This window comes from Platichthys flesus, chromosome 12 (assembly GCF_949316205.1).
Source record: "Platichthys flesus chromosome 12, fPlaFle2.1, whole genome shotgun sequence".
NCBI lineage: Eukaryota > Metazoa > Chordata > Actinopteri > Pleuronectiformes > Pleuronectidae > Platichthys > Platichthys flesus.
This window is the reverse complement of record NC_084956.1, coordinates 4,725,108-4,737,954: the sequence shown is the minus strand read 5'-3', so window position 1 is coordinate 4,737,954 and position 12,847 is coordinate 4,725,108. Positions and strand designations below refer to the sequence as shown.

Below are 12,847 nucleotides of genomic sequence, written 5' to 3'. Positions count from 1 at the left end.
TGCTCGTGTCTGCCACCCCCGGTAGCAGCGTGTTCCAGCGTGAGCTAAATATAACGGAGTTTGTTGTGAAATACAAGAGGAAGGCTAAATTTAATGAGACTGCGTTCTGACACTGCAGAGACTCTTCAGACCAGCGCTCGATGGAACATCACTGACGAATGTCCTCTCTCTTCTTCTCCGGCAGCTGAGAGGGATTTAACTTCAAAGGAGGAAATAAAAGAAACGCCTGAAAAAAAACAAAAAAACCTCAATAGCTTTCTTGTCATGCATGAGAAAATTCCCACAGGTCTGTCACTGTATGTTCACGGGATCCGACGCGGAGAAGGAGTTATGCATAATTGAACAGACGTGCATCAAAATAAGAGCGGTTGAAATGGAAATAAACATCTTTGACCCGCGCGCATCTACAGTGAAAGAGGTTGAGCTATTAGAACCTAAAAGAGGAGTGAGTTCACATTTTAATGTTTGAGTCACACTCGACATCAAAACAGCCACAGTCTGAATGTTTAATGCTTCATAATCATCGAGGCTCGAGAAGGAAGATGAATCTGTAGATTGCTGCTCCTGTACAACGCAGTTCAAATACAGTTGATATGACTCAAGGTATGAAAAGGACAGGAGGGTTTGCTTTCTCAGTTTATCCACTGTCATGCAACCCAGCAGCTAACAATAAGATATTTTAAAATTATTACTACAACTGTATACACTAGTGATATGAGGCTAATGACAAGAACAGTTGTGCAAAATGTTAATGATTTCTTAGGTTTCAATTATCTTAACATCTGAATTCTGAAGCAGCAAACTGGCCTAATGTGACCCGACAAAAACACAAAGTCTCCTGCTGATTAATTACTGCTGCTAAACTTGTAGATAACGGGGAGCCACTGCCTGAAATGTATTAATCTACTAATTCCACAACCTTCTGTTGGTTTCTGAAACACATATCTCACAAACCGTTCATCCTAACCCATCATGGACAGGGTGGGACGTGTCTTCTTCTACATCCTTGGATAAACAACAGTGACTGGGTCGCCTTGAGCCATTTGTCTGCAAAATAAAGGCACGGTGTTTGTTTTTTTGCTGCAATGCTTTAGATTGAGCTGATTAACGGAGCTTTTATTTTGAAAAAGGTTGAACTTGGGTCTGCAGACTGTGTCGATTGCTAAACAGACCTCTGAGCAAATTAGGTTTAATTTTATGAAGAAGGTTGTATACTGTAGAATGTCCACTGCAGATAAACCAGGTAGAATGGACACAGAGTTTTCTAATAACAGCACACAAACAATAAAGAAGTGACAGTAGCCACAGGCCAAGCAAACAGGCTGGTTTAGAATATATACTATACATATATATTCAGGTTATACACACATTTAAATACCTACCAAAGATACAATGGAAGATTTTAGGAGTTTTCCTTCCTCTTATAAACACCAGACTCCCCTCGATGGAGCAATCCAATATAAGCCTTAAATTGTCTCACACTGTTAAATGTTTGTATTGGCACATGAACTGAAGCTTATGCTCAGGGAGCCGAGGGTCTGAATCTGTGAGAGGCGCAGCGCCGGCTGTGACACACACCGTCTCCCACGGTTTTCAAATCTGGCAGCACCGACTGCTTCAGAGTGATCCCGTTAAAGAAGCGTTTTACTGACATGTTTATTACAGGTACAATAAAAACACAAGTGCTGAAGGCGTTCGCTCCGATATGAGGACGACTCATTTGAAAGAATTTCTCTTTATTCCCTGTTCCAGTCAGTGAGGTGGAGGCAGTTTCAGTTTGTACCGGCTGGTTACATCACAGATCTGCGTCTTCGTTATCGGGCTCCTGGTGTCGCAGGAGAAAACAAATCCACTGGATTCTCTTTAACGACGGGAATATCATTAGATCCAATGAGGAGTGTTCTCCTCATTTCTGTCAAAATAACCAAGCGTATGGTTTTAACTTCCCCCGCCGAGGGACAGTGGGGGACGGGGTCCAACCAGAGTCTCCCTCTCAGTTACGTCTGGTATAAATAAGGTCTCCTGAGAGCCAGAAAGCTGAGCTGCTCACCACGAGTTCAGCCACCCTGCAGAGCGCAACAAACACAGCTAATAATCGTAATTCACGTTGGAAACGATAGAGCTGTAAATCAAGTGCTCGGTGGTTCCTCGTGCACCACTTAGGTCCAGTTTGAAACATCCATCTATGGACCGCCGGGAAATGTTGCACAGAGCATGAATCCTGCCGACGCCTGACGGTTCCTCTGGTTCCACAATGAGGCTGACATTTTGTGTTATCGAGTGAAATCTGTCATCAACTATCAGACTGTTACAGGATATCACACGCAACACTTATAACTCCCTCAGGATGTAATGTAATAAGTTTGGTGATCCCTTAGCATTTTACCTAGTGCCATCATGAAAATGTCCCTTTTCTTCACACTGTCCATTGTCCTTGTTTTCAGGGGCATGGGAGACAGTGTATAACTTTTATATGTGATTATATTTTAGTTTGTGTACAGTAAGGTTCTATACTAAGAAACACGGATCCCCTACCTGCAGGTGCTGCTTTTCTGCATCACCTCTGCCCTGTGGTACCCAGACAGCTTGCAGAAACCATCATTGCTGTAGACGATGGGCCAGTCCACGATCTGAGCGTTTCCCAGCACAAAGTTGGTATCTGGTGGAGAGTGAAAGGGCAGATAACTTCAGACATTAAGACAGAAGACATGATACAAACACTTTAATCAGAGTTTGAGAAGGGAAAAGAGGCCAAAGTTATTCAAACACTGACAGGCCACAGAAGCAAATGTTAGTATAAGTATAGCAAATAAAAAAGTAAAGTATATAACCTTGAGTTTAAAGAGAAAAATGTCACCTTCAATAACTTTGCGGAGAAGAAAAGTGCACATACTGGCATTTGAAATAATTTACAGGGAAGAGAGAAGACATTGACTGTAGCATTAGAGTGATTCAGCGATTATACTGGGACCCAATTGCACCATTTAAATATTCAGTAGCAATACGATGGAAGTTGTCCTCACTCCACAGCTACAGAACCTCATATCTGATTTGATTATCCTTCATCCTGTGTGTGTTTATTTAGAAACGTCTTGTTTTGAAAATGTGCATTTAGCTCGTTATGTTGTCCCTCATCTCTAAAAAGATTCAGGGACCCGGCCGTTAAAGAGCCAACACACACTTTACTAAGATTTTCATCAGTGTCCGTGAGGGTCTACGGCCCATTACACACTCCACACACACAAATCTAAATATCTGCTTGCTTGACTTTCTTATTAGGAGATGCTCATTAGCAGCTCGTGTTGTCGTCTGCTTGTGTTGAGTGTGTAAAAGGCCTCGTTAGCTGTTTCTCTCGTGTTTGTTATTTGGTCCAATTTGCAGATTTATTATGATAAAGTACTCCTTCCTGGCTAATACTGTGTACAAATATTAATACCTGCTGTCATCAGTTTTTTAAATGTCATGGTTAACGGAGTAGATTCATTGTCATACTGTGCATTTTGCTTATTCAAATGTCAGCCGGCTTTCGGGTTTGGCTTCGAGCTAAACTTATTCATGGCTATAGTGTGAATTAATAATCAATGAGTTGCATGTACATTTTAATTGCCCATGTTGCTTCCATCCTATTTTGTTGACGGCAGCAGTTTTGTAATTAACATTCACATACTGGCACTGACAAGTCTCCAATTAATGGATAACGCTTCTTACATTTTAACAGATGGTTTTATGATGTAACCATTATGAGTAAAACATGCACAGGTGAAGTACATGTAACAAATTGAATATTCACTGTTCGCATAATTAACTGTTAAAATACCTCCACATTTACATATATATTTCTTATAGCTTAATACTAAATCCTGACACATAAGGAGAATTAATGACATATTTATTTCAATGATATTTAAAACTTTTAAGACAGCAGGTATTCATATTTTTGAATGTACTGTAAAGAATACTTCCTCTTAATATCCACTCTCTGCAAATTGGACCATTTAAAAACCAAACACAAAACTTCCCTTCATTCAGCCTGTGATTCAAGAGCCAATAGGAACCAAGTTGTAACATTGACACTTAACGTGTGTATTGATTGATCAACTACATCAACTCATGCAATGAGAAACACACAAGAAAACGTTCCAGCTCAAAGCCTTTGAGAGACCTAGTGAGTTAAATGTTTTCTAAAAGGCAGTCAAACTTTGTTCATTGTTCACTTACTGAAAGTTTCTTTCTTTTAGTTTCCTCAGAATGGAGTTCTTGAATACGACGGGAATGAAATTATTCAAAACACAAAATACTTTGTGCTAAATAAGTAACATAAAGTCAGTCTAACATTTGAACGTGTGGTTGGTTCTAGTTGACTAATGTCATATTTGAACCTTCAAAATGAGCCTATGAGTCTATGAGGCTCCAAAAGGGTCATATCGGAAAATACCACAATTATTTCATGCTAATTAGGCAAATACCTCTTTGATCAAATTAGATTTGATTACTCAAAAATCATATATAATAACGAGGTGCATGGATTTGGTTTGTTTGACTGTTGGCAGCAGGAATCACAATAAATGTAAAGTTTAGTTCCTTAGCCGGGAAGATATAATTGTGCATATGTGACATTTATGTTTTTTTTGGAATACTTATTTTCGATAAATTTAAAAAAATCGACTGAACTTTGGTAAAAGATATGAACGAGCAGATATAACGGTTTTTAATATTTCGGAATCTCAAGGCAAACCACCCTGCTATGCACACACATTACAACAAGGGGACGACGAAAAACCGGATACAAAACACACACAGAGATTGTATACCACATGTAAACACACACACACACACACACACACTAAATAAAAGTTACAGTTAGAAGCATGAGAACACTGACAGAATATAAAGCATAAGACGTTCCATGCCAACGTGTTATTTTACAATGATCAGATGGATGTTACTCTTGTGATCAGAGAAGCGTAAAGTCAAAAGCTCTTATCAGAACCGGATTTGTTCGTTTACTTCTGGTGATGCAACAAAATTTGGACAAAAAAACACATTGCCTCAGTCCAGTGCTTTGTAAATTAACAGCATTTGGTATAGAACATTACAAATGAGAAGTAGACTGTACACGAGCAGCACGTCAAACTAAACTTCAAAGTACCTGTCTGCTTATGTGACAGTGTCCAAACTGAAATGTTTGAAAAGAAAAAGGAGGTTAAGAGAATATACACAGTGAGAAACATCTGCTGGATGTTAAACAACGAAAAAAAGATGGGAACGTGTCAACCGAGAGAGAGAGAGAGAGAGATTGAGAGAGAGAGAGAGAGAGAGAGAGAGAGAGAGAGAGAGAGAGACAGGTAGAGCAAATCAGTAAAACCTGAATGTTTCCTTCAGGCTCAGAACACGACAGTGAGACAATCTGTTGTCTGATCAACACAACAGGCTGAAGCTGGTCCTGGTTTTAAAGGCGCATTTTTCTATCTTCTGTGATTTTTGTTGTTAACTGTGATATATTGGATACTTCAAAGTCTCTGTGTCTTAGACAACTACTTATTTAAAGTTTCGAATGGAAACGTCTCCATGGTTCAGGAGATTCATGATCCAGGGGATTTGGGTCCAAACAAGCGTTTCATATTTTCCTTTTGGGTGAAATATTAGTGTGATTTATAACAGTCATAAACGTTTGACATGAAAACGTAAAACATGTCCCTCTTAAACCTAGAGGAGTCAAGCTACTGTATAAACAGAAAATACATATACTCGAGTAAAGTATAAGTACATTCAAATCATAAGCACATCCAGCAGGCCTCCAGAAACTTAGCAAAGAGTCTTGTCTCGATCCATCTAGTTAATTACAGGTCCAATTTTCAAGATTTTCCAGAACTAAACAGGATAAACCTAGTTTAATTTCGGGACCCAGGAAAAATGTACTTTGAGGTTTTCGTGGTTTTCTAGCAAACCCCATATTTTGCATGTTAGCTTACTTTGTTATTCCTGGTGAGCGTCCCAGACATGAACCCTGACGACTGGAGCTCGGAGGCGATTATTTGACAATGAACGATTGGAAGTTACATCCAAAGGAACGTGTGATTGTTTGTGAACTACCCCCCCCCCCCCCCCCACACACACACCACCATTGTGTCTCTCACAAGTCGCTCCATTGTTTCCTGGTGGCATCCTGAAGTGATAATCCAGACTTGTTTCTAGCTTCAGATGGATTTACTGCTCACTAATCCATAGACCGCCCAAGGTCGTGAGAAACACATATCCTTTTGCTTTTGTCTTAAAAGGCCGGATTTGTTTTTTCTAACAGGATGTTATGCACTGTAGGGATTTAGATATCACACATTTACCTAGAGGAGAAGCTTCAGTCCTTTCTAAATAAGTTGTTTCCCTTCTGTCACGACGGATTTCAACATGTGCAGCAGAGGCACAAATAAACAGAGAACACAAAAAGACACGTGTTGGTTTGTCACGTTCTGGCGGATGGGCCAAAAAATGAAAATAAAACCAAACCCCCATTGAAAAGAGAAGACATTAGCGCTGGAGCATTTGAACTGGTGCACATCCAGGCCGGTGACAGGAAACAAACACCATCCTGTCTGGTGTCCTAACCCTCCAGTCTGTCCTGTCACCTCCTATCGGGGTCTAACACTGCAGAGAGGTCACATGGTTACTGACATGTCCCCAACACACTATGGGCCCCCCCATCAGTGTTCAGCCCTCTGATCTGGTTAATTGTCTCCACATCTGGACGCCACACTGAGCACTAATTGGCCAAAATGACATTTGTCCTAGTGGTGTGACTGTTTAAATACTCACTGTTACTTATGGTCTTTTAATAGCTTTTTCATTTCCAGTTTAAAGCGGAGACGTCTGTGTGCTGAGAGGAAAAACTTTTTTAACTGACTGAAAATGATTTAATTTGTTTCACCATTGCTCATCAAAATCCTCGAGGTTGGTGGTTTCACCGGCGAGGCCTCGTGGTGCAGGTTGTTTTTAAAAGGGTGCAATGTCCTTTCAGGGTTTTTTATCAGCCACACTATTAAAAATGCAGAATAATAAATGAATGGCAGCAACTGAGCACAGCTGGATGTTTGAATAGAAAACTACAACTACCACTTATCCAGATGTTTGACATAAAAATGCATAAGGGAAAAGTCTAACAGTTGAATTTCAATGTGTTTGTAGCTGAGTGCTCTCACACTGGAGATCGTGCTCTGACGGATATGACAGTTTGTTTTTTCTTCTAACACAATCTGCACCTTTATATGAAGACGTGAATACGTCAGTGTCCAGACTAGACGTTTCTGCTGTGCGTCATTTTTCAATTTAGACTTCCACTGGTCCCTAATTGTACATTTAATCACTTAATGATCCCAATTAGAACCAGGAGCTTTGTCACGATCTGAGAAACGAATAACCTCAACTAATTGCATTAATAAGATTACCGTGAATGATACGATTGTAAAACCAACATGCAGCAGTTTTGTTTACTACCGTAGTTCAATGTAGAAGATTTAATTAACTTTCTGTTACTAATTATCCTCCGTCATTTTATTAAATTACCCTTAATTGGTTGACTGGTCTGATTGTCCGGCTCCTGTGCCTCAGGGCTGCTGTGTGAATGTTTGAATCTGAAGTCAGTGGATCAATCCTCCTTCTTACCGTTCGACCGTCTCACGATGTTTTCCAAAAAAGTATTCTGAGGGGCCACAAGTCCTCTGCGGCCCCCCGCCATCCTTCCTCCGGGCTCAGGCGGCAGGTGGCTCTCTGCTGCGGCCGCTCGGCTTCATGGCATCTCGCTGGATGTGCGGGACCGCGGCGGCTCGTCGCTCCTCTCTCCTCCTCGGATGACGCCTCCTGCTCGGCCTCCTCAGCCTCCTCAGCCCGGCACGCTGCTGTTGGCGCCTCTTTACGCACCTCATCATCCAGGAGAGGAAAACAACGCCGGGGCGCGGGGGGGGGTTGGTCCGGTGCGCCACCAGCAGCCTCACCTGGAGCAGCAGCGCCACCTGCTGGACTCAATCACCTTTACGCTCAAGATTACATCTATCTATTCGTTTATCTCGTGTTAATAGTTTATTAGAACGTGTTTTTATAGACTTGTATTTCTTATTTATTATAGTGTACTTCATTTTTGTTGTTGTTACTACAGCTTTGTTGTATTGTTCTTGTCTAATCAGTCAATTGTGAAGCATCTTTAATTAAACTGTACGAAAGGAGCTGCACAAATAAAGGTAGTGAGGTATCTAGGAGGGTAGGTAGGAAGGTAGTTTAGGAAGGTAGGAAGGTAGTTTACGTAGGTAGGAATGTAGCTTAGGTAGGTAAGAAGGTAGTTTAGGTAGGAAGGAAGGTAGTTTAGGTAGGTAGTTTAGGTAGGAAGGTAGCTTAGGAAGGTAGGAAGGTAGTTTAGGTAGGAAGGAAGGTAGGAAGTTAGTGTAGGAAAGTAGTTTAGGTAGGAAGGAAGGTAGGAAGTTGGTGTAGGAAAGTAGTTAAGGTAGGAAGGTAGCTTAGGAAGGTAGGAAGGTAGTTTAGGAAGGAAGGAGGGTAGTTTAGGTAGGAAGGAAGGTAGGAAGGTAGTGTAGGAAGGTAGCTTAGGAAGGTAGGAAGGTAGTTTAGGAAGGAAGGAAGGTAGGAAGTTAGTGTAGGAAAGTAGTTTAGGTAGGAAGGAAGGTAGGAAGTTAGTGTAGGAAAGTAGTTAAGGTAGGAAGGTAGCTTAGGAAGGTAGGAAGGTAGTTTAGGAAGGAAGGAAGGTAGGAAGGTAGTGTAGGAAGGTAGCTAAGGAAGGTAGGAAGGTAGTTTAGGAAGGAAGGAAGGTAGCTTTTACTTTAGTAAACAATGTAAGTACTACTTCCGCCACTAAAACTTAAAGGTAAACATTTTCCTCTTTGGTTTTATAAATTTAATGCCACAATTTATTTATTGACGAAACCCTTTTTTAATAACTATTCTATCCACGTGATTTATTGTGTCACATGATCTAGAGCAACTGAAAAACTACACCAGGCATACGTTTTAGCCTCCTGAGATGTTAATGAGTTTAATTGAATACGATTAATTCTGTAAATATATTTAACTTTAGTGCCTCAGACTTGTGTGTAGCAGATTAAAACAGTGTATTGTGATGACTTGTGTTGCCAGAGAATCTCCCTTCACTCGACCCGGGAGCTTTCTGGTTTCTGGAGGATTAATCACTTACAGTCGGGCTCTTGTTTCCCAGAGGAGCAGTGACACTTCTCCAGGTGGATTTTGCCCTTTGATTCCTGCAGTAAAGTTCTTACCCTTCCACAGACAGCTTTTCCTCCACCAGCTCATTAATCCTGTTTAATTATTTCTGGACCCTGGACCTAGTGACAAAACTCATCGAAATCAAACTAACATTACATAAGTAGTTGGTTTAAAGAATACCTGTGGTTACTGTCACAGGTCGAATTCAGACTTCTTGTTGGCTACTTTGGAAACCAGCAGGCCTCTGGGTGCTGGACTGAGTATCACCTTTATGTTAAACCAGGTTTGGACCAAGCTGAACCGTTGTGTTGAATTTCAAGTTTTGAGAAGTGCTTCAGTTTCGTGACACTTTAATTCAACCCCAAGTTAATCATTGATGAAAGGTTTAAAACATTATAAACTTTCATGTAGTTCTGAGCAGATGTGTTTAAAAATGTTAATAGTCAACAGTTAATACTCTTCCTGTGGACACATGTAGGTGGAGGCTCTTTTGTTTATCTATTGTTTTAATGTCATCCTGTGCTATATATAAATGTCTCTAGACTTTATAGCCTCTGCATGATAGATTAGCCAAAAGTGTTTAAAGTCTGATCTTTGTATCAGGTCCTGCTTTCATATTTCAAACACAAAGCTTTTAAATAACTTCACTGATTGATCCTGGAAAGGTTCTAAAAAGCATGAGGCCATAATGATCTCCCTGGTTCTTACTTTAGATCTGTGTTAGTGTTGTAATAATACAGTGTCTGCAGCTTTGAGTGAAGCCATAAACACAGTAGCTCGAATGTCACCACTCTTAAGGTTCCATGGGCGGTCAAACTCCTGCACAATGTCCATCATGAGTCACCGGTTAGCTGCTTGTTTGTCCAGATAGTAAAGCATCACTTTATCACAGGTCCACGTGAATCCATAAATGGAACAGGGACATTTACATGAACCTCTAATAAATGTATTCATTCTCACTTCAAAGGCTGAAGAAAAGGATTACACTCTTAAGTCTCAGATTTATTTCTTATTTGTATTACCAACAGTCTGAACCTTTTAAATACACACAATTAAGTGAAATACAGCAGAATGTAAGATTAAACCTGTGTAAATCATTTTGCCTAATACTTTGTCTAAGTCAGTTGCTGCAGACATTTTCAAGGTTTTTTCTCCTTCCAGCTCGTGAAATGTCCACAAAAAGATCCAAGTGAACTGAGGTGAGGATAAGGAAACTTGATGAGGGCACAACCTCACCTGAATGTTCAGGATATTTTCCCGTTGATGTGAACGGGTCTGAACGGAACAATTTCCTGCTGCGACAGACAAACTATGTAAAATGTCCAGATCCAATCATTCCTGAAAAAAGCTTGAGAAGCCTTCTCCATCAGAAAACCCCTATCTGTTTGCAGATTTGTTTTATGGAGTTAAAACAGGTCATCGAAGTCTTGACACTTTTTCACGGCAGCCGATCAGCCGACATCCTGAGTCCCCTTCACGTTGAAAACAAAGCAGAGCTCCCCCTCACACATTAACAGGTTGTATTGTCACATAAGGACAGTCTTTGTGTGTAGTTTCATCGTTTTGCATTAACTCGACCACGTCTTGGTGATGTTGAGATGACTCAGGTGATCCGTTATGCGCTTGTGTTCTGGGAATTTGGCGAATTTGGCGTCCTTGATCTTGAGCCAGTTCTGGGCTCTGCGCTCGGCGGCGTGGCCGTACTCCTCCTGTGGACTCATGTACGGCCGGCTGATCCAGTACTCGTTCTCAGCCTCGATATCCAGCCGCTTCAGTGTGTTGCGTTTCATCTGCCACGTGATCTGCCGTGGCCGCCGGTACTTTCCAATCCACTGCTTTCCGGAGATACCTTTCCGCAGCAGGGCCAGGGTGAGGAACATGGTGGCTGGCTATTTCTGAAAAGGTAAACCGGAGGGAACTAGATAAGTGATTGCTGAAAGTCAGTCAATATCAATAATGATCACAATAAATGTCACATTAATATTCATTTTAAGTTTAAAGAAGGATTGGAATAGGATTGTGTATTTGAACTCTTCTTAATGGGCAGAGAATGACAAAGATTTTACGACTCTGAGGTAAAATATAACCAAATACGTGTGATTTACCTTATGATCCCCGTTCTCATCCAACACATTCCACTGCACCGGGCTTGACCATGAGTTATACATCATCTGACTAATAAACTGGACTGAACTTTATGTCCGAGGTCGATTAAGTTACTAATTGTTTACCTTTGGAACAGTGTTGAGTCACAGGATGTTAAAACTTTACAGCCATGCATGACCATGACATCACATCAACCATCTCATCCTTTCATGGTTTAGTGGGTCACTGTATTCAAAGTCAATTGTATCACAGGAGAAACTGTTTATAGCAGCTATAATCAATACTGCATGAATGAAAGAAAACTGCTTGTTGTGATGGATCAACCGGAAACTGGATTACATATTGATTTCAGACTGTGGACATTTCAAGCTGGAGCTGCTTCCATGTGTTTTTCAGGCCCTTTTCACAGCTTCTGCTTTGAAGGCAACAACTGACAGACTTTTTAGATTATCAGTGAGTTGATTGACGATTCAGACAGAGTCCATTGTAGTTTGATTGAAGTTTCAATTGATCCATCAACTATTTAATTAAGTTATATATATGTGTATATAAAATATGTTATTTGCCTCTGGGGTGCTCATAGTCTTGCAGACAATGGGGAGATGAGTCAAATAAAAGTGTGTCACATTTACTTTTCATTTTTCAAGACAACTAACATTTTCTGGATCCACCTTCAATAATGTGATAACTTTGTTTTTCCTGATCTTAATCGCCGTAACTTTAATATTCCTGGATCTTGGACTTTTATTCTGACAAAATACAAACTCTAATGTCGTCACCTGGTGATGTCATCTACTGGGGACTGTGTATAACCATTTAGCAGTGATTACCTCAGCATGTTTGTGTGGATGTGCACAGGTCAGAGCCCATAAACACAACAAACCAGGCATGTGTTGATCTGAACGTTGCATTTTCCAAATTTTCTCCAGAAAACATCTTTATTAATTTCATGATTTGCTCTTTATATTTTAGAGAGGCAGTACAGCCTTTAGTTGAACTGTGGGACCCAGACAATTGGACTAGGCCTCTGTCACAATAATAACAATAATTATAGCAACAAAATAGAGGAACATGTAAATTCAACAAGATACAAGCCTATAAAATGCCCATAATGTGAATGACACAGTTCGAGTAAACATTACATCTTTATCAATACAAGGTAACCCACAGCTTGTATTTGTTTACTTGAGGTAAAGTTGCTCCCAAAGTATAAATATGACCCACATTTAAAATGACATTGATATAAAACGTGTGCTAACGCTAGCTTAGCTTTAGCCTAACGTTGCAGACCAAGGGCAGCTCGAGAGGACATTTCACTTTGCTTCACGTTCAGATACAACGAGGCCACGTGTCGTTTCCTCACCTCCTCGTCTTCCTGCGACAGATGAGGATCCGCTTCACGCGACAGGAGGAAGAAGCAACAAGATTCGGATCAGTTTAAAAGACACGAACTGTGGGAAATGTGTCAAGCAGCTGCTACCGACAAGACCACTTCCGGGTTAACTACGGGGAGGGAGAAGGC

At 40.7% G+C, this 12,847-nt stretch overlaps 2 protein-coding genes across 4 annotated transcripts in view; both read right to left on the bottom strand.

The window, feature by feature from the left end:
• Positions 1 to 7,729, bottom strand: part of kcnh1a (potassium voltage-gated channel, subfamily H (eag-related), member 1a) — a 33,047-nt gene extending 25,318 nt beyond the window's left edge. For all 3 annotated transcript variants that reach the window (XM_062400387.1, XM_062400386.1, XM_062400388.1), the window contains exons 1-2: positions 7,657 to 7,729; positions 2,536 to 2,659 (exon numbers count right to left, since the gene is read on the bottom strand). In XM_062400387.1, the coding sequence (XP_062256371.1) occupies positions 2,536 to 2,659; positions 7,657 to 7,729 (197 nt within the window). The remainder of the gene's footprint in view (positions 1 to 2,535; positions 2,660 to 7,656) is intronic.
• A 2,479-nt stretch (positions 7,730 to 10,208) lies between these two features.
• On the bottom strand, positions 10,209 to 12,847 carry mrpl57 (mitochondrial ribosomal protein L57). The gene is made up of 2 exons (XM_062401632.1): positions 12,689 to 12,847; positions 10,209 to 11,114 (listed from the first exon to the last, which is right to left on the bottom strand). The coding sequence occupies exon 2, from the start codon at positions 11,097 to 11,099 to the stop codon at positions 10,788 to 10,790; it is 312 nt and encodes a 103-aa protein (XP_062257616.1). The 5' UTR covers positions 11,100 to 11,114; positions 12,689 to 12,847; the 3' UTR covers positions 10,209 to 10,787.